The sequence below is a fragment of the Balaenoptera physalus genome, assembly GCF_965194825.1.
Source record: "Balaenoptera physalus genome assembly, chromosome: 5".
Classification (NCBI taxonomy): Eukaryota; Metazoa; Chordata; class Mammalia; order Artiodactyla; family Balaenopteridae; genus Balaenoptera; species Balaenoptera physalus.
Genome location: NC_138884.1, coordinates 30834694 through 30854020, shown reverse-complemented (window position 1 = coordinate 30854020; position 19327 = coordinate 30834694). Strand labels below are relative to the sequence as shown.

The 19327-nt window shown below is 34.1% G+C and overlaps 1 protein-coding gene across 4 annotated transcripts in view; it reads left to right on the top strand.

Annotated features, from left to right (window-relative positions):
• ANAPC10 (anaphase promoting complex subunit 10) overlaps positions 1-19327 on the top strand; it is a 106484-nt gene that overhangs the window by 22941 nt on the left and 64216 nt on the right. For all 4 annotated transcript variants that reach the window (XR_014264086.1, XM_082463476.1, XM_082463475.1 and 1 more), the window contains exon 4: positions 6462-6582. Coding sequence is in view for 3 of the 4 variants with exons in the window: in XM_082463476.1 (XP_082319602.1) it covers positions 6462-6582 (121 nt within the window). In the remaining variant the exon portion in view is untranslated. The remainder of the gene's footprint in view (positions 1-6461; positions 6583-19327) is intronic.

The following is a 19327-nucleotide window of genomic DNA, read 5'->3' as shown; positions in this document are numbered from 1 at the left end:
TGAATAAAGGTGGTGAGAGTGGGCATCCTTGTCTTGTTCCTGATCTTAAAAGCTTTTAGCTTTTTACCATTGAGTAGGATGTTAGCTGTGGGTTTATCATATATGACCTTTATTACAATGAGGTATGTTCCCTCTATGCCCACTTTCTGAGGAGTTTTTATCATAAATGGTTGTTGAGTTTTATCAAAAGCTTTTTGGCATCTATTAAGATGATCATATGGTTTTTATTGTTCAATTTGTTAATGTGGTGTATTACATTAATTTGTGGATATTGAAAAATCCTTGCATCCCTGAGATAAATCCCACTTGATCATGGTGTATGATCCTTTTAATGTATTGTTGGATTCTCTTTGCTAGTATTTTGTTGAGGATTTTTGTATCTATGTTCATTAGTGATATTGGCCTGTAATTTTCCTTTATTGTGGTATCTTTGTCCAGTTTTGGTATCAGAGTGATGGTGTCCTCATAGAATGAGTTTGGAAGTATTCCTTCCTCTGCAATTTTTTGGAATAGTTTCAGAAAGGTAAGTGTTAACTCTTCTCCAGATGTTTGGTAGAATTCACGTATGCAGCCATTTGGTCCTAGACTTTTGCTTGTTGTGAGTTTTTAAATTACTGATTCAATTTCAGTACTGGTAATTGGTCTGTTCATATTTTCTATTTCTTCTTGGTTCAGTCTTGGGAGATTGTACCTTTCTAAGAATTTGTTCATTTCTTCTAGGTTGTCCATTTTATTGGTGTATAGTTGCTTGTAGTAGTAGTCTCTTGTGATTCTTTGTATTTTGTGGTGTCAGTTGTAACTTTTCCTTTTTCATTTCTGATTTTATTGATTTGGGCCCTCTCCCTTTTTTTCTTGATGAGTCTGGCTAAAGGTTTATCAATTTAGTTTATCTTTTCACAGAACCAGTTTTTAGTTTCATTCATCTTTTCTATTGTGTTTTTTTAGTCTAAAAGGATTCATATAGAATCACTATTATTTCTTGCTTAGATATTTGATAAAATTCACCATTGAAGCTATCTGTTCCCAGAGTTTTCTTTGTGTGAAGTTGTTGGGTTTTTTAATTAAACATACAACATCTTATTTCTTTAATTGATTTTCTATTCTTGAATCAGTTTTTTTTTTGCCATAGCACAGATTTTCTCTTTCATTACCAATTTTTCTCCCATGTTCATTGAGTCATTTCTCCCCCAAGAAAAATACAGTTTTTTTATGCCTCAGTTGTCAGCAGATTTTTTTATTTTTTATTTTTTTAATTTAATTTTTATTTTATGTTGGGGTATAGTTGATTTACAATGTTGTGTTAGTTTCAGGTGTACAGTTAAGTGATTCAGTTATAAATATATATATATCCATTCTTTTTCAGATTATTTTCCCATATAGGTTATTACAGAATATTGAGTAGAGTTCCCTGTGCTATACAGTAGATCCTTGCTGATTATCTATTTTATTGAATCAGTTTTGATAATTTGTTTTTTTCAAAGAACTTGTCCATTTTATCAAAATTATCTAATTTATTGGCCCAAAGTTGTTACTAGTATTCAGTTATTACAGTATTGTGATTTATAAGAAGAATACATGGTTATTCAGATGTCTCATATATAGTTGGTCTTCATTCATAGTTCCTGGCTCACAGCTCCCTGAACCCTTGGAATTTCCTGAATTTTAAGAGCAATGGGATAATATTTGACTTCTTGCTCTCAGGCTCTTGAAAACACTTTAGGGAAGGTGACTTTTGGATTCCACTCAAGGGTGGGGGCTGGTTGTGGGGAGAACTAGCCATGTGATTAGCAGGTTGGAACTTTCAGTTCCACCCCCTGATTTCCAGGGAAGCGAGACAATGTTTTCCAGTATGCTCACATTATTATTTCCTATTGCATATGCTCTTCTTCAGCTTTGGTACTACTTAATCAAGAGACGACATCTATGTCTCCCCTCTTGAAACTGGTCAGGCCTTTGTGGATTTCTTGTCTAATAGAGTATGGATGTTATGATACTGTTATTTCTAAGGCTTGATCATAAAAGGCAATCTGCCTTGTTCTCTCTCATTTATGTGATTCTCTCCCTTGATACCCATCTACCATGCTGTGAGAAAACCCACATCAAATGGAGAAGACCATAAAAAAAATGAATCAAAACCCAAGTTCTCAGCTAGGCTCCAGCTGACAAGTATCACCAGCTTGCCACCGTATTAGTGAGCCATCTTGGAAGCAGGTCCTTCACCTCTCAAGTCAAATAGCCATACCCAATGCTGTGTGGAGCCTTCCCTTCTGGGCCCTGCCCAAATTCCAAATTCATAAACAAAATAATGATTATTTTTTTAAGCCACTAAGTTTTGAGGTGGTTTGTTATATACCTATAGGTAGATATTTATGTTTTCTCTTTTTAAATTATTATTTTTTAATTCCATCATCTCTGTCTTTTCTATATCTGTCTTAATTGACTGATTTTTCCTCATTATGGGTTATATTTTTCTAATTCTTTGTAGTAATTTTTGATTAGATGCCGGGTATAGTAAATTTTACCATGTTGAGTGTTGGATTTTGTTTTTTAAAGACGATTAGACTTTGTTCTGGCAGGCAGGTAAGTTCTTAAGAATCAACTTGATCTTTTTGAGGCTTCATTTTAAGTCCCTTTACTGTGGTCTAGAGTACCTTTTACTCTAGGGTGGAAGTCAGCAAACTTTTTGTAATGGAGTAGATAGTAAATATTTTAGGCCTCGCAAACTATGTTTTAAGCTGTGGCAACTGCTCAGCTTTGCTGTTGTAGTGCAAGGGCAGCTATGGACAGTATGTAAGTGAATGCCTGTTGCTTTGCTTCAATATTACTTTTTTTACAGAAATAAGTGGTCAGTCACATTTGCCCTCTGAGATGTGGTTTGCTGATCCCTGCTCAAGGGCAGCAAGCCTCCAATTTTTTTTGGTTTCAGTACCACTTTAAACTTTTATTGAGGTCTCCAAAGATCTTCTGTTTATTTTTTTATATCCTCTCAGTATTTACCATATTGGAAATTATAGCTGAGGAATTTTAAAGTATCTATATATTCATCTAAAGTTAAATAATTAACCTATTATGTTAACATAAATAACATTTTTAGATGAAAAATAACTGTCTCTTCCAAAACAAAAAATAGTGAGAAGAGTGTTATTGTTTTACTTTTTTTGTGAATCTCTTTAGTGTCTGGCTTCAGAGGAGACAGCTGGAGTCACACATATGCTTCTTCATTAAATCTTTTACAGTATCCCGTGTCAGATCACATCTGGAAAACTCCACTGTATACTCATAAAAGAATGATTCTGAAAAAGGCAAGTAACATCTTAGTGTTATTAGGAAAATAGTTGTGACCTTGTTGATGCCCTGAAAGGATCTTGAAATCCCCTACAGATCCCCCATGGATCCCCAGACCACTCTTTAAGATCACTTCTCTTGGGCAAGATTAGCCTCATGGAATACAAAGGCTTGATCCTCCTGGGATCTCAAATGAATGTCCTAGACATTTGAGGAGCTATTTGGATTCTCCACTTTGGTTGTTGGGAACTCTAATGTTTGCTTACTCTGTGCAAGCTCTGGGAATTGTTTGGCTTACTGTTTCTCAGTAATTGTTCTTCCCCCAGCAACTGTTCTTTGCATGTCTTTGTGGAGTTTCACCCTATCTATGCCTGTGTAGATTGGTGTTCAAAGACTCAAGGGGACTCCAGGCAGATTTTTGGAGTTTTTTCTCAGTATAACTCCTTCCTCAGTTCAGTGAGACTGCAAGATTCTTTTAGGCTTTTCTCTGCCTGCATAGCAGTTGGGAAATTGCCATCAGTCAGAAAGCCCAGTTATTCATAGGGCTCACCTCATTCGTTTCCTTTCTCTTAGGACTTACAGGCCTTTGCGTCTTGTCATTCAGTGTCTGCAGGCGATTGTTTCATATATGTTGTCTGGTATTCTGGTTGTTTATGGTGGGAGGGAAAGTCCTGTAGCACAATGTATGTGCTTCCTTCCCACATGCATTGCCACTGGACAAGCAGCATGATTTTCTAAGCAATAGTATTTTTAAAATTTACCACGAGATAAAATTTATAAGTAATTTTAAAAGGCTTTATGGAGTAACAGTTTTAACTTTATGGGAGGTCACAGTTTCCTTTGCAAATCTAATGAAACTACATATATAGCATAAGTTATACATAAGATTTCTGGGGCTACATAGACCCGAGGGTAAGAAACCATGATGTAGCTCAAATTTAAAGAATTATAAACATCTACATGTTACTGTTAAATGGTGTCAATGACAATGCTGGATAAGCTAAGTACAATTAATTAATAGGAAGGTGATAGTAGTTAAGATCATATGAGGCAGGCAGACACATGCGTAAACTACAACACTGCCCACCTACTAGCTTTGTGACCTTAAGCCAGTTATTAACCTGAGTGTTACTTTTTTTTTTTAATCAGTAAATAGAGGTGATAATAGTTCCTATACCACAAGGTTAAGGAGTCAATGAGATAATACATATAAAGCATTTCTTCTGGGCCAGACACAGAGTATTCACTTATTCACTTGCTATTTCTGCTGTTGCTGTTGTGTTTATAATCATTAGTGTTATTATTATTCTTTGCCTTTCTAACCTAACCCTGGTTATCTTTAGGTTCAGCGACTAAGTTATCCTGAATTTAATAACTTAGAGATGAAATTATTCTGAGCAAAAAGTTTGGTCCTTTAGATTTGCTTTTGTTTAAAAAAAAAGAAAGAAATCCTTAAGGGTAATCTTCATGATCTTTGATCTCTCCATGATAAGAAAGGCCTTTCACTGCCTGTTTATGGCTGGTGCATCAGGGAAAAGATCTTTTGTATGCCCTTCAAAATTTCCGCTTCTTCCTTGCGCTTCCCCTCCTGTCTCCCTCCTGGCGCAGCAGACAGAGAACGATGTCAGTTTGATACCGCTGGCCTCTTTTGAAAATCTGGTAATGGTATTTATCCTGTCAGCAATTCCTGAGTATTTAGCGTTTTACATCTTGATCTGTCTTTATTATTTGAGGAAAAGTCCTTAACTTTCCCCATTCCTTTCTGGTGAAAAACTTGAGCTATAGAAGTTTGGTCCCCTCACTAAGAGCTATAGATCCCCTGCTGTTTTTATAGACTGACTTTTGACACAGGCTACTTCTGTTCAAGGAGCTCGTCATTAAGTGAGTGCCAGTTTATATCAGATCTTAACTTTTAAAGCACGTTTAAGTAGACTTCTTTCTGGTTTTTTTGGTTGATATTTAAATTGTCCATTTTTTCCCCCTAATGACCACAATAATACATGCTTATTTTAAAACATTAATCAGAAAATATAGAAATCATAAAGAAGAAAATAAGTTTCACAGCATCAAAATAGTTACTTTTACTATTTTTGTGTGATACTATCTAGGCCTTTTTCTATACATATGTAGGTTTATATGACTTTAAAAATTTTTTTGTTTTTCCCAAAATGCGATCCTTTTTTATATTCTGTTTTGTAATCTGCTTTTTTTCCCTACTGTAACTACATATCTATGTGTATCTTAAATAGTTGTGTAGTACTTCATTAAATTGGGTATATTGTAATCTGTTTAATTCTGTATTGAGATGATATTTAGGTTGTTTATAATTTTTCAGTAATTTAACTGCAGAACAATAAAGATTTCTCTTCATCTGCTTTAGAGTAGTTGTGTTATTATTGTTTTTTTGAATTTGTGAGTCAAAGGCTTTCTACCTACTAAATGGCTATGGAAGTACCTTTTTCTAATCAAATTTGGGTATTATCAGTTATTTTCATATTTCCCAATATGATAAAAGACTAATGTCTATGTATGTTTTAATTTCTCTTTCTTTGATTATTGGAGAGTGAACATATTTTCATGTTTTCTGGCCACTTGCATTTTTCTGAGATCAATTTTTGTTATGTATTCTTTGCTTATTTTTCTAAGATACGTATGTTTTAAAAGCAGTAGAATTTTATTTCTTGCATTAAGTAATAAGATTATACTTTCTGTTTCTGTTTTTTTAAACATTTTTCTTTTTGCTAGAATTAGTTTCTCACTTAGCTAGTTATTTTCAAGTATTAAAATAGGAAATTAAGTAATTAACTACTAACTAGTAAAGAAAAACAAGCTTGTTAGAATAATTTCTTCGTCTAAAATACAAACGAGGAGAACTGTGAAAACTCTTAATGCTTGTTTGCGGTCTAAGGTACCTATTTTGGCTTAACTGTTTCTTGTTTGCTTACATCTGTTTCTTGACCATGTTCTAGGTAAGAGATGTCTGTAAAAGTATAACATGTGTATCTGTTTTTTCACATGTTCTTCATTTTCATCATTGTTAAAATTAAAGAACATGGAAATTATTGATTCAAATACTCATTTTAGCAAACTATATGACTTTTAAAATCAGAAGATAACATGTTTTGGATATAATCTTTCCACGTGATAAAAGGCTTGTTTTTACTTTATTGCTTTAGAAGAAAAACAACAGTGAAGACATTATGCATTTATGCGGACTACAAATCTGATGAAAGCTATACTCCAAGCAAGATCTCAGTCAGAGTAGGAAATAATTTTCACAATCTTCAGGAAATTCGGGTATGTCTTTAAAATTTTTTTAAATATTTTGTCCTGTAATGTTTGCTCTTTAGAAGATGGTCACTTTTGACATTAAACAGATTAAAATGTTAATATATAAAAGGAAAATTGTTAATATTTTAGAGAACATATTTTAAATTTTTTATATTTTTAATTTTCTTTTGAATTCTGATTGTCATCTTTATTTTTTTCCCAACATCTTATTATGGAAATTTTCAGACATACAGAAAATCTGAAAGAATTAAATAGAGAACCCCAACATACTTATATCCTAGATTCTACAGTTGTTAATGTTTTGCTATATTTGCTTTATTATAATCTGTCCATTATCTAATTTTTATGTGCATTTCAAAATAAGTTGCAGATATTTATACACATCACCCCAAATGCTTTAGCATGGTATATGATAACTGGAGTTATTAATATTTGCTTAAGGTTTATTTTTTAAGGTAAAATTTATATAAATTTTGCATAAATCTTAAGTATATTATTGGTGAGTTTTGACAAATGCATACATCTGTGTAACCCCAACTCTTGACAAAATTTAGAACATTTCCATTACCCCAGAAAATTCCCTCATATTCCTTCCCAATCTCCATCTCTATCCTAGCCTTAGAGGTAACTCCTGTTGTGATTTTGTTTATTCATTCATTCATTCATTCCATAGAGCAGTTTTGCCTGTTCTAGAATAGCATATAAATGAAATCATACAGGGTATACTTTTATGTAAGACTTCTTTCACTCAGCCTAATTTTTTTGAGATTCATCTATGTTGTTGCATGTATCAGTACTTCATTCTTTTTGCTTCCTGAGTTGTAATCCATTGTTTGAATATATCACAATTTATTTATCCTCTGATAACTTTTTGAAGACAGTAAGACAGTGCTTTTGTGACCTGAATTTTATTAATCCCAAAATATTTACATTTCAGAGATATCTTCAATGATTTTGAAATGTATACTTGGAAAGTTCTGGCCCTGAGCATTTTTTCTTTTCAGAAAATCATTGAGCTCAAATAATCATTAAAATCTTTTAAATTAGGTGGTTCTGAGAGATCTGGGAAGGATGTGTGATTTTTGAAAGACTTCCAGTTACTTTGTGGCCTGGACTCTTATTTGACTTAGTGTTTATATTTAGATCCTATCTCTAGGATCTAAATATTTGTATTTCTTCCCTGAGTTAGTGATAAAATGCATAATAAAAATCACATATACTTTCATTGCTTTCTCATTAAGTGCAGTGTTGTTCTCTTGTGAAATCTGCTTATGTGTGAACATATAATAAGTAAGGACATTGTCCACAAGTACTTTTTGTTGTTTGTTTTTTTGTCCTTCTTTGAGGTAAGTTCATCACTTCTTGAGAGGATTAGCTGGTTTTCTTCCAGTTATCTTCCTTTACTTTTAAAGAATAATCCTATAAATTTTCTTGAGAACTAATCTGGTTTTGAAAAATTGTCATAAATAAGATTATCTTCTTCTAGTTTAAAAACATTTCTTATTTTGTCTGACAGACTATACTGGTTAATATGTTCTTCCCATGCTTGAATAAATTCATAAATAGATCAGCTCTTAATTTTCTTTATTTAAATTTTTTTTCATTTTTCACTTGTTTCATTTAGAATCTTTTAAATTCTTTTTATTATCATAATCATATTGGACCAGTTGCTAGACCTTCTTTTAGTCATGTATTTGATACATTTAATTAGTGCTTAGTGCTTAAAGACCTGAGTTATTTACTTCTTATACTTTAATTGGTAAACATTTTATATTTATCACATGATTGGGTCACTCATATTGAGAAGCTTTTAGGGAGCAGAGTCAGCTTGTTTTGGTTTACAACTAAAGATTTGTCATATACTTCTCCAGACAGGTTGAAATATGTGAAACACTAGAAAATAAAAGGTTTTGTTGCAAGATATGTGTGGTATATATTTGTAATGTCCACTAGATGTCACTATTGTCCTGTAATTGCTGGTCTCATAAGCTTAGTGATAAGTTCAAGACCTTAAGTAGTCTTAGTTGTACTAGTTTTTCCTAGAGTATATATATTTAAAAATTCTTTAATTCATTTTGGGAACTATACATCTTCATATCTGATCTAGGTTTAGATCAGATTTATGTATTAAATTTACGTATTAAATATATGTTTGTATTTTGTAAATTAGAGAAACTAAATATTTGGACCATTGTAGAATACTTTTAATCTAGTCTTTGCTTCTATTATATCATTTAAGTCATGAAACATTAGCCATATAGAATAAGGGCTCTTTTAAATAGTCTCTTAATTTTATTCTAAGTGTGTAGTGACCACATAGCCTCATGAGACCAGTACTACTAAATATTACCAGGTGATAATGTAAGTTGTTTTCCTGAAAAACTTAATGAACCTACTGCTTTTCTGCCACAGTTCTCACTAAGGAACCATAATTTTTGGATTTTGCTTTAAAATATTAGTGCCGCCTTTGCAGCTCATGGTATAAAGAATACTTTTATCTTTAATTATACATCTTTATATGTGATTTACTCTGTGTACCATTTTTCTTTTATAAGTTTAAGAAATTAAGAATCTGATAGCACTTTGTTTTTTAAGGAAAGATAAGCAGATCATGCGTTTATTTTCTAACATTATTCTCCTATAACATCTAAATTGTTACTATAGAAAAGTCTTTGCTTTTTCTAACTTATATACTAAGACGAGAGATTAAAATAGTGTGAACTTCTATGAGGTTTTTAGAACCATCATTTTATTAGTTATAGGCCTGATTGACTGAGTGGAAAATCCAACGAAATCTTTTTATATTTTTCCGTGGATGCTTGCCCACTGGAGGGTGTAGTGTGTACTGGAGTGTTTTAATAGGTTTTCCCTTTTTACTAGAAATTATGGATTTGTTTACTTGAAACACTCTAAAACCTACTTTCTTTAACTTTATTATTGATTTGAAATAGCAACTGTTGAAAAATTATAGTTCAGGGTGAGGAAAGCTAATAGGTTACCCTATTTATTCAAAAATTACTGGTTTTCTATAATATGTTTCCCTTCATCTCAGTTATGAAACATGATATTATATCTAGATCTTTGTTACCTCTGTTGAAAAATCTCTACAAAAAGATCAGGCCCTTCCTTTACTCTTCTAGAATGCATATTTTAACCTTTATACCTGAGGAGGGACTTAAAACTAAAACAGAAATGAAGTTTAGACTTTTCTGCCTAATGGATGCAAGATACCGACCCTGGGTTTGGCCAATTAGAACATTTTTGGCACCAGAGTTGAATTTATTTACGCTGTTCATTCTGCTTTCTTGTTTTCACAGTTATCTATCCTATGCAAATGGGAAACCAACAACCTAAGAACGTTTTTTAAGATGTTTATAATTTATTGCTTCTGCACAAGAGACTATTTCTATATAGAAGTGAGAATTTAGCATTTCAGAGTCTGTGTCATTATCTTTCCAAAATATTTCATCTCAGTTGTGTTATTTTTATGCCAGAAATCATGTTCATGTTGTCCAGGAAGTTATTTTGGAGATGTTTTCCAATAAAGACATAGTTACTTTTTAAATGTTTAAATCATTTGTATTTTAGCATTATGTTTTGGTTTGATGTTGTTCTTTTCCTTTGCTCTCAGAAGGGAAAATATGTGTGAAGGAAATTTTTTGTTGTTTAGAGTGAGGAACCAAAAGAATACTATATATTAAATGTGCCCATTTTAACATTTTAGAATACATCTCCAGCTAAAATCCGAGAAAACTTAAAGTCCTTTTTAGTTTTCTAACTAGTTATTTCTCTTTTAAAAAACTGTTGTAGAAATTTTTATTCTTAAATATAAAACCAAAATCATTTATTAGACATATAGCGACAGCTCTCAAAATTATTTCTATACAGTTTATGAAAACCAACTTGGTAACTTAAGGTTAAGCAGATGTTTTCAGCATATGTGAAAGTTGTCCTTTGGTTCATTGTTAGCATTTTGCTTCTAAAATTTGTAGCCACAAAAGGATAAAATATTGATGGAGCACAAGATTGAGCACTGAAGTGAATATTAAGCCTTGTTTTTGTCTTCAGATAATCAAGCTGTTACCAAGTGATTCTTTTTTTTTTAAGAGGAGGCTTGAAACAAGTCTTCAATGTTAAGAGGGCTGTAATGATATTTTCCTTTTCTTCCATGTGGGTGAGGATTTTGGCTCTCTACCTTTTGTCTTAAATCAGTAGTGTGGCTATGGGAGTCCATATATGGTACTTTGACAGAAGTGGTTAATAAGTCAGCTCTTCTGTTAAAATAACATTTACTATTATAATTTGCGTTCCATTAATGTGTGTGGTAGAGTAAGGAGATGCAGACAAACGCTCTGACTCTCTCCATTGATCTTAAAATCTACTTATATTTACTTTCTTATGAGGGGCCTATTTTAAACAACTTGTTATAAAGTAGAATGATTTAGGCAGTATCTGCAAACATAAATTGGTTTGATAAGACAGAGTGTTTAATTTATTGAGCCTTTGGAAAAAATAGTTTTTATTGAATTTAGCCAATTTAAAAGAAAATATTTTTAAAAATTAATTTTTATAGCTAACTTTAGGACATCTTTGAAATGAATGTAGAATGCTTTGGTGAGGTACACATAATTTTTAGGCTGGAAATATTGTCTCTTATCCCTCTCTAAGAGTAACATATGCAATTTAAAAAAATATTCATAATTATAAACATTACTTATTTGTAAAATGGAGTTGAGGTATCTATGCATTTGGGGTACATTTTCTCTTGAAACTAAAATATGTTACACAGTAGAGTATCATATATATTTTTAAGAGAGAAAAACATTCTTGTATCTCTTGATTTTCGTTTGACCATCAACTTAGACTATAGATTTTTTTGACAAGCCTGGCATTCCTATATAAGACAGATTCATGCTTTGTTCAGTAAATATTTATTTAGGGGCTGCTAAGTACCAGGCACTGTGTTAGATACTGGGGATACAGCAGAGATAGGCATGATTTCTGCCCTTAAGCACTTTGTAGTCTGGTGGAAGAGACAGGCAAATAACTCAACAATTACAATATAGTCTAGTAAATACATGCAGTGGGTATGGGAACACAATGGACTATTAGGAATATTAGTTAAAATTTTTTTTTTCTAAAAGAGGTGGTGGTTCAACTGAATCTGAAGGATAGATGTAAAGCCTACTCAGGTGGAGAATAAAGTGGAGGTGTTCTAAGAGGGGGCACGGTGAACATAAAGGTATGGGAGCATGAGGGCCTGGCATAATGGCAGAACTGCCAGTAATGTAGTGTGCTTGGAAGCTGGGTAGGTGTGAGGAAGCCGCAAGAAAGACTGGAGAAGTGTTTATTCATTCAACACATTTACCGTGATGGTAATATGGCCTCTGTACATAAGGAATATACATTCTTGTAGGGAATAAATATATAATTGTTCCACTGAATATATATAGGCGAAAGTCAGATTGTGCTTGCCGTCAGGATTCTAGGGAGTTTAGACTTTAAATGAGGAAACATTGATCAAGTTAAATCTTGGGAATGATGGGGCTAGAGCAGTGTAAAGACCAGGTATGTAGTGTTCAGGTGCAAATTATGAGGCTTTAACTAAGGTGATGGCAGTTGGGTTCAAGAGGAAGGGATGTGTTTGGAGTAGAATCAAAAGGACTTGTGACTGATTGCTACCTGGGGTTTACTGGGAGTGCGGGCAGGTGGTTCAAGTAGGTAGGAGGGGGCATCTAGATTTCTTCTCATGTCTGGCAACTGGTTGGATGTTGCGATTAATCAGAAATGGAATGCAGAGTTAAGAAACACTGGGGGTAGGGATAGAGAGAAAGTTTAAGCTAATGAGATTTATTTTTGCCACTGACTTCTGGTATCTTTTCAGATGGAGGGACTTTACAGTGGGTAGTCAAGTATATGGATCTGAACCTGCGGAAAGAAGTCTAGGTTAGAGGTGTAGATTTGGGAATCATCCATGTGTAAGTAGAAGCTCTGGTGTGAGTTTTGATTTCATTCAGGGAGTGTGTATAGTTGGAAAGAAGAGTACCAGGGCTGGAACTGTGGAAATGCCAATATTCAAGGATAGAAAAAGATCATCCAATGAAAAAAGCTGAGAGGAACTGCCAGCGATGAGGAAAAAAAATCAAGAGAATATGATGTCACAGAAGCTGATAATGGTCAGGAATCCAGTTAGATAGGGACTGAAAAGTTTCCTTCCTAAGCCTGTGTGACATGTTGTAATAGGCAATTTATTTAATGCAGTTCTGACCTAAGACAGTTCTTGCAAGTAGTTTAATCACTCTTTGGAGTGATAGTTTCTAAATTTATAGATTTGAGACTAATTAAGTTATTTGCTTTCATAGCAAGAATTCCAACTTTTCCTATCATACTATTTGTGCCAAGTAAGAAGATTCTGATGGGTATTCTTGTTTTGTTTCATAATTCTTTGTATTGGAAGGTTTTGTACTGCTGATGCATACTTACAGGGAACTATGAAATTGATGAGGTTCCTTTCAAGAGCATTGCGCCGTATGGTTGCTCTTTTCAGGTGTTCTTTCACAGCAGTTATGGAAGAACTGCACCTTTTTTTTGTTGTTGTTGTTGTTTTGGGGTTTTTTTTGGCAGAGTGACAGTAGTAACAGCCAAGGGCAAAGAAAACAAACAAACAATTAGAAAACCCTTTATTAACCCTATGGCAGGATGTAGTACAATAGAAGTAGGTACTTTACTTACAAATGTGAAAATGAGATGGCTCATCAACCCCTGTTATATAAGGAAAGCCTACTTAGTGTGACCAGCCAAACAGGCCACGGGTGGGCATCTGGCTGAGAACCTAGCACAGTTTGGAAACAGTAGGCATTTAATAAAGAGTTGTCAAATAAATATACCAGTGGTCAGTCCATAGGCTTGTCACTGACCCTTGCTTGTGTAGTTTGCTTCAAAAGGATTATCGGAATAAATCTGATCGATTCCTTCTCTCAGAAAATTTTTTTTTTAATTTTAATTGCGATAAAAAAATAAGATAAGATTTACTGTCTTAACATTTTTGAGTTTAGTAGCATTACACAGTCCAGTCCAGTAGCGTTAAGTATATTCATATTGTTGTATAACAGATCCCCAGAACTTTTTCATCTTGCAAAACTGCAAATCTATGTCCATTAAACAACTCCTCCTCATTTTCCCTTCCCCTAGCCCCTGGTAACCACCAGTCTGCTTTCTCTCTGAGTTTGACTACACTTAGATACCTCATATAAGTGAACTCATGCAGTACTTGTCTTTTTATGACTGCCTTATTTCACTTAGCGCAATGTCTTCAGGGTTCATCCAGGTTGTAGCACGTGATAGGATTTCTTTCCTTTTTAAGGCTGAATCATATTCCATTGTATGTTTATCCGTCCATCTGACAATGGACTCTCGGGTTGCTTCCGCCTCTCAACTATTGTGAATAAAGCTGCTATGAACATGGGTGGGCAAATATCTCTTTGAGACCCTGCTTTTAGTTCTTTGGAGTATAAACCCAGAAGTGAGATTGGAGAATCACATGGTAGTTCTATTTTTAATTTTTTACCTCTCTCAGAACTATGACTCACAAGAAACAGGCACATTAGCAGCAAGACTTGATGCAGAAAGATAGTGTTTTGGAGAGGGTGGGTAAGGTGAAGGGCATTTGCCAACTGAAGCTTTAAAGTTAGAAGAATATAAAGTATGAGGTATGGGAGGAGGCAGGATGGTGTAGAATGACTAGAGTGGATGTAAAGACAGAGACAACCAGGGGAAAGAAAAATAGGCTGGAACAAGTGGCTGGTGCCCCAACATGCTTCATTTCCTGACCTTTCTCATACCTGGTTGTTTACTTTCTCCTGGGTTCCCATGGATATATAAACTTTTCGGTAAGCCCCCGCTTCCTGTAGAAACTTTTGAGTGAATTTTTATTCTTGGCAACTAAAATGACCCTGAATAGAACAGTAGTTGCAACTGAAAGAGCTGCAGCATATCTTGCTGAAAAATGCCTGCTGAAAATATTTATCGTAATTTAAAAATACATCGAATTGAGATGAGCCTATTCAAGAACTTTCATTTTTTTTCCTCAGCCTCTTATTTTACATGTGGTAAATGAAGAACTAGTAATCTCCAAAAATTAGAGGCAAATAGGTGATTTTTTTGATGAGACCAATGTTGCATTCAGAAGAGAAGAATCAGCATGTCGATTTTGACTTAGATTGGATTGACCATCATAGAATCATTTTTGAACTATTGTGTTCACCATTATTTGTGTTTATTGTCACCTCTGCTGTTTATTAAGTACTTTCTACATATATGTCACTGTGCTAAGCAGTCACCACTCACTATTTCATTTTGTCTCTCCAAAGCTCACGTGGTAATTAGATGTTATTCTCATCCCCTTATTCAAATCAAGCTGAGGCTTAGAGAGGTGAAACGGATCTTCTGCTATGTGGCTCACTCTAAACATGAGAACGTTAGAACTGAAAGAAACTTTAGAGGTAATTTAGTTCATCAGAATCTCAAATGCTGAGCATACAGGCAGGTAACGCAACACCAAGAATCCATGCCTTATCCAAAGGGGGACAGCTGCTGTTCAATTGCTGCCTTTCTTGCCACAGGGAATATAGGCGCAGGGTTGCCAATCTTTTAATTTTTAAAGAGAAATCAGAAATCTGGATTTGAATATGAAATTTCCCAATTTTAAAAACATGCTAGGCAAACAAGGTATATCCACTGCTGGATGTGGCCACCAGTTAGCAACTTCTAATCAAGGACGATGCCATTATTTACAAATGAGACACCAAGAGGTGAAGCAAGCTGCCCAATGTCACACAGCAAGGCAGTGCTTTAGCTGGGAATCAATGTACAATACGTATTCCTTTCATTTTTTTTCTTTAAAAAAAATCACATTAGGTTACAAGTTACCAAAACATTTCTTCAAGTTTTTCAGAAAAATCGAAGTGTGTAGCTGGGGAAATGAGCTAGTTAGTGAGTGATAGGATAGATTAACTATTGATTTTTGAAATGTATTTAAAAATTGTTTACTTCCTTGATCTATCCTGTTGAAAATTGATTGCTACTTGCAGTGCTAATGCTGTTGGCATAAATGTTTATAAATATTTGTTTTTCTTTTTTTGCTGATGGCTTTTGCTTAATGATTTTATAAAGAGATTTAAACAGGGTATTTTAGAGAATAAAATTTCTAAGGAAAAAAGAAAAAAATCTCCAAGTTTCAGAATAAAAGAGTGAGAATATTGGGGTAGAAACTCTGGGAATATAAGCCAATAGATACTTTCTTCTGTGGCCCTTTTCCTTCATAATCGAATCAAGAAAAATCATCATACAAGGGTTTGTAGGTTTTTTTGGCAGCGGGGGACCTTTCCTCTTTTATTTGCAATTATAGTTGATGGTAGAAAACAGAAACAGTAGTCCAACTATCTCAGTGCCATTTTTAGAACAAATTGTCTAGTTTGAATTAGCTTAAGAATGATAATTAGCTAATTAAATGGTCTACAGCTAGTCTTGATCTCTGGTGCTTAATTAAGTAGGACAGAGGGACTAGGCAGAGGAGACCCTCAAGGTACTTCTGATAAGAAAAGAAGATCTAGAATCAGACTGAGTGATACCATAACTTTGAGACAGTAGTAGGGAAATTGTTTAGATATTAGCTGTCTAACAATTTTAATTGTCTGAAGTCTCTTATCTTGTTTTAAATTAATATGGTGTTTCCTAAGAAGCTGTGTAAATTTACTATTGCCTATTTTTAATAATGAAGATTATAAGTTCTTATTCTGGGTTTTATATAATCTGTAGGTTCCCATTCTTTGCCACCAAATGAACAAAATTATCACATAGTTACAGATACCTCAGATTGAAATATATAATACCAAGAGAATGAGAAGACAAGCCACAGACTGGGAGAAAATACTTGCAAAAGACACTTCTCATAAAGGACTGTTATCCAAAATGTATAAAGAACTGTTAAAACTCAGTAAGAAAACAAACAACCTGATTTAAAAAAATAGGCTAAAGATCTTAGCAGACACCTCACCAAAGAAGATATACAGGTGGCACATAAGCATATGAAAACATGCTCCACATAATTTGTCATCGGGGAAATGCACATTAAAAGGAGATACCGCTACACATTTTGGTAGAATGGCAAAAATCCAGAACACTTACAGTGCCCAGTATTCACGAAGATGTGGAGCAACAGGAACTCTCATTCATTGTTGGTGGGAATGCAAGATAGTGCAGTGACTTTGGAAGACAGTTTGGCGGTTTCTTACGAAACTAAACATACTGTTACCATATGATCCAGCAGTCATGAGCTTTGATATTTACTCAAATGAGTTGAAACTTAGATCCACACAAAATCCTGCACACAGATGTTTATAGCAGTTTTATTCACAATTGCCGAAACTTGGAAGCAACCAAGACGTTCCTCAGTAGGTGAATGGATAAACTGTAGTACATCCAGACAATGACAATAGAATGTTATTCAGCATTAAAAAGAAATGAACTCTCAAGTCATGAAAAGACATGGAGGACCCTTAAATGCATATTCCTAAGTGAAAGAAGCCAATCTTAAAAGGCTGCATACTGTATAATTTTAACTATGTGGCATTCCAGAAGAGGCAAAGCTATGGAGACAGTAAGAAGATTAGGTATTGCCAGGAATTGGTGGTGGTGGGAAAATGAATAGATGGAGCAGAGAGGATTTTTAGAGCAGTGAAAATACTCTGTGTGATACTATCAATATAATGATGTACATGTCATTGTACATTTGTCTGAATCCATAGAATGTACAACATCAAGAGTGAACCCTAATGTAAACTTTGGACTTCAGATGATTATGACGTGTCACTGTAGGTTCACCCTTGGTAACAAGTGTACCACTCTGGTGGCGTATGTTGATAATGGGGAAGCTATGCATGTGTGGAGACAGGGGGTATATGGGAAATCTCTGTACATTCCTCTCCATTTTGCTGTGACTCAAAAACTGCTTTAAAAAATAAAGTCTTTATAGAAAAAGAAAAGGAAATATGTAATATACTCTCTATCTCCCCACCACTGAGGGCAAGCAGTTTTCTTAGGGTTTAACTGGCACATTGACTCATATAAAATAATGATTATAACAAACTGACAACTCCTGTTTTCCCTACTTCTTCCCTGAAATAACATACTTGCTAAATAAGCAAATGAGATTTCATAATAATAAGTACCCTGATTTTTTTCTGTAGGAAAACATCTCTAATTTTATAATAGAAATCAATAAAATAATTATAAAAGAGACTTATAGCCAGTAATTACTAAAATTCTATTTTAGTATATTAGTGTATCTACTTATCTGTATTTAGAAAGCAACTTTGAAAGTACATAGATTCTAACTCTGTAAAATGTTTAGACTAAATAGTGTTTTTACTCTAATTCTTAAAGAATCCCAGTTAAAATAGTCTTATATTCTTTAGCTTACTGTATTTCAGTTTTGTATGAGGTAACCTAAGTATTCAGATTCGGTAAACTCCTCTGAAGTTGAGGAAAAGGTACTCTGTGAGTATTTAATGGTAGATAGTGCCTTGAGAGTAAATTAAGTTTTTCACACAGAGTACATCATCCTTTGAGATCCTGTTCTTTATGTTTTTTAAAAAAATTAATTAATTAATTAATTAATTTGGCTGCATTGGGTCTTAGCTGTGGCACACGGGATCTTTCGTTGTGGTGTGAGGGCTCTTCGTTGTGGCCTGTGGGCTTCTCTGTAGTTGTGGCTCATGGGCTCCAGAGTGCGGGCTCAGTAGTTGCGACACGTGGGCTCTCTCGTTGTGTTGTGCAGCCTCTAGAGCGCGCGGGCTCAGTAGTTGCAGTGTGTGGGCTTAGTTGACCTGTGGCATGTGGGATCTTAGTTCCCCTACCAGGAATTGAACCCAAGTCCCCTGCATTGGAAGGTGGATTCTTAACCACTGGACCACCAGGGAAGCACCTGAGATCCTGTTTTTGCTTTTTTTCTCACTTAATTGTAGTGAATCTGGCCAATCACTATATGTTGTTTACATGGTGTCTCTTTTGACGTTAACTGTATACAGTGATAACTGTGGCCTTTGACTTATTCCCTAATTGCACTTTCTTTGAGATTCATGAGAATAATGAATAGCCCTTTAAAAAAAAAAGATTGCATCTGTTTTCATTGTCTACTAAGTATTATACTCATTTTATATATAATTGCTAAACCCTCAAAACTTAATCTGAAAGCTCTCTTTTCCTATGTTTTAGGAATTATAGTAAAGAGGTGTTGCACACAAAACTTGTGTAAGAAATGACTGTGATGCCAGTAGTCTCCAAAGCTTATTTATAGATCTTCAGACTAATCTTCTAAGAGTCGAATTTCATATACTTTTTTAATTGGGAATTGCTTGAAGACATACATGTTCTTTAGCTATTATAACTATTATACTTCGGCTGCATTATTTTAAAAAATTGCTTTTACAGAATTTATCTTTACTATTAATCAATCGGCCTACTTTGAGACACCTAAGAAATTATGAAATTTGCTGTTGTAATTGTTAGGAATATTGTTGAGAATGTAGTCTACTATATCACAAAGTGGCCTTTTTATACATATCCAGAGTAAAGATTTCCTTCAGATCTGAATTCAGGAAAAGCAGTTTGGTTTTCATTTTGCACACACACACACACACACACAAGTTCCTCTGCTTAAGAGCTTTCAACTTGGGACTTCCCTGGTGGCGCA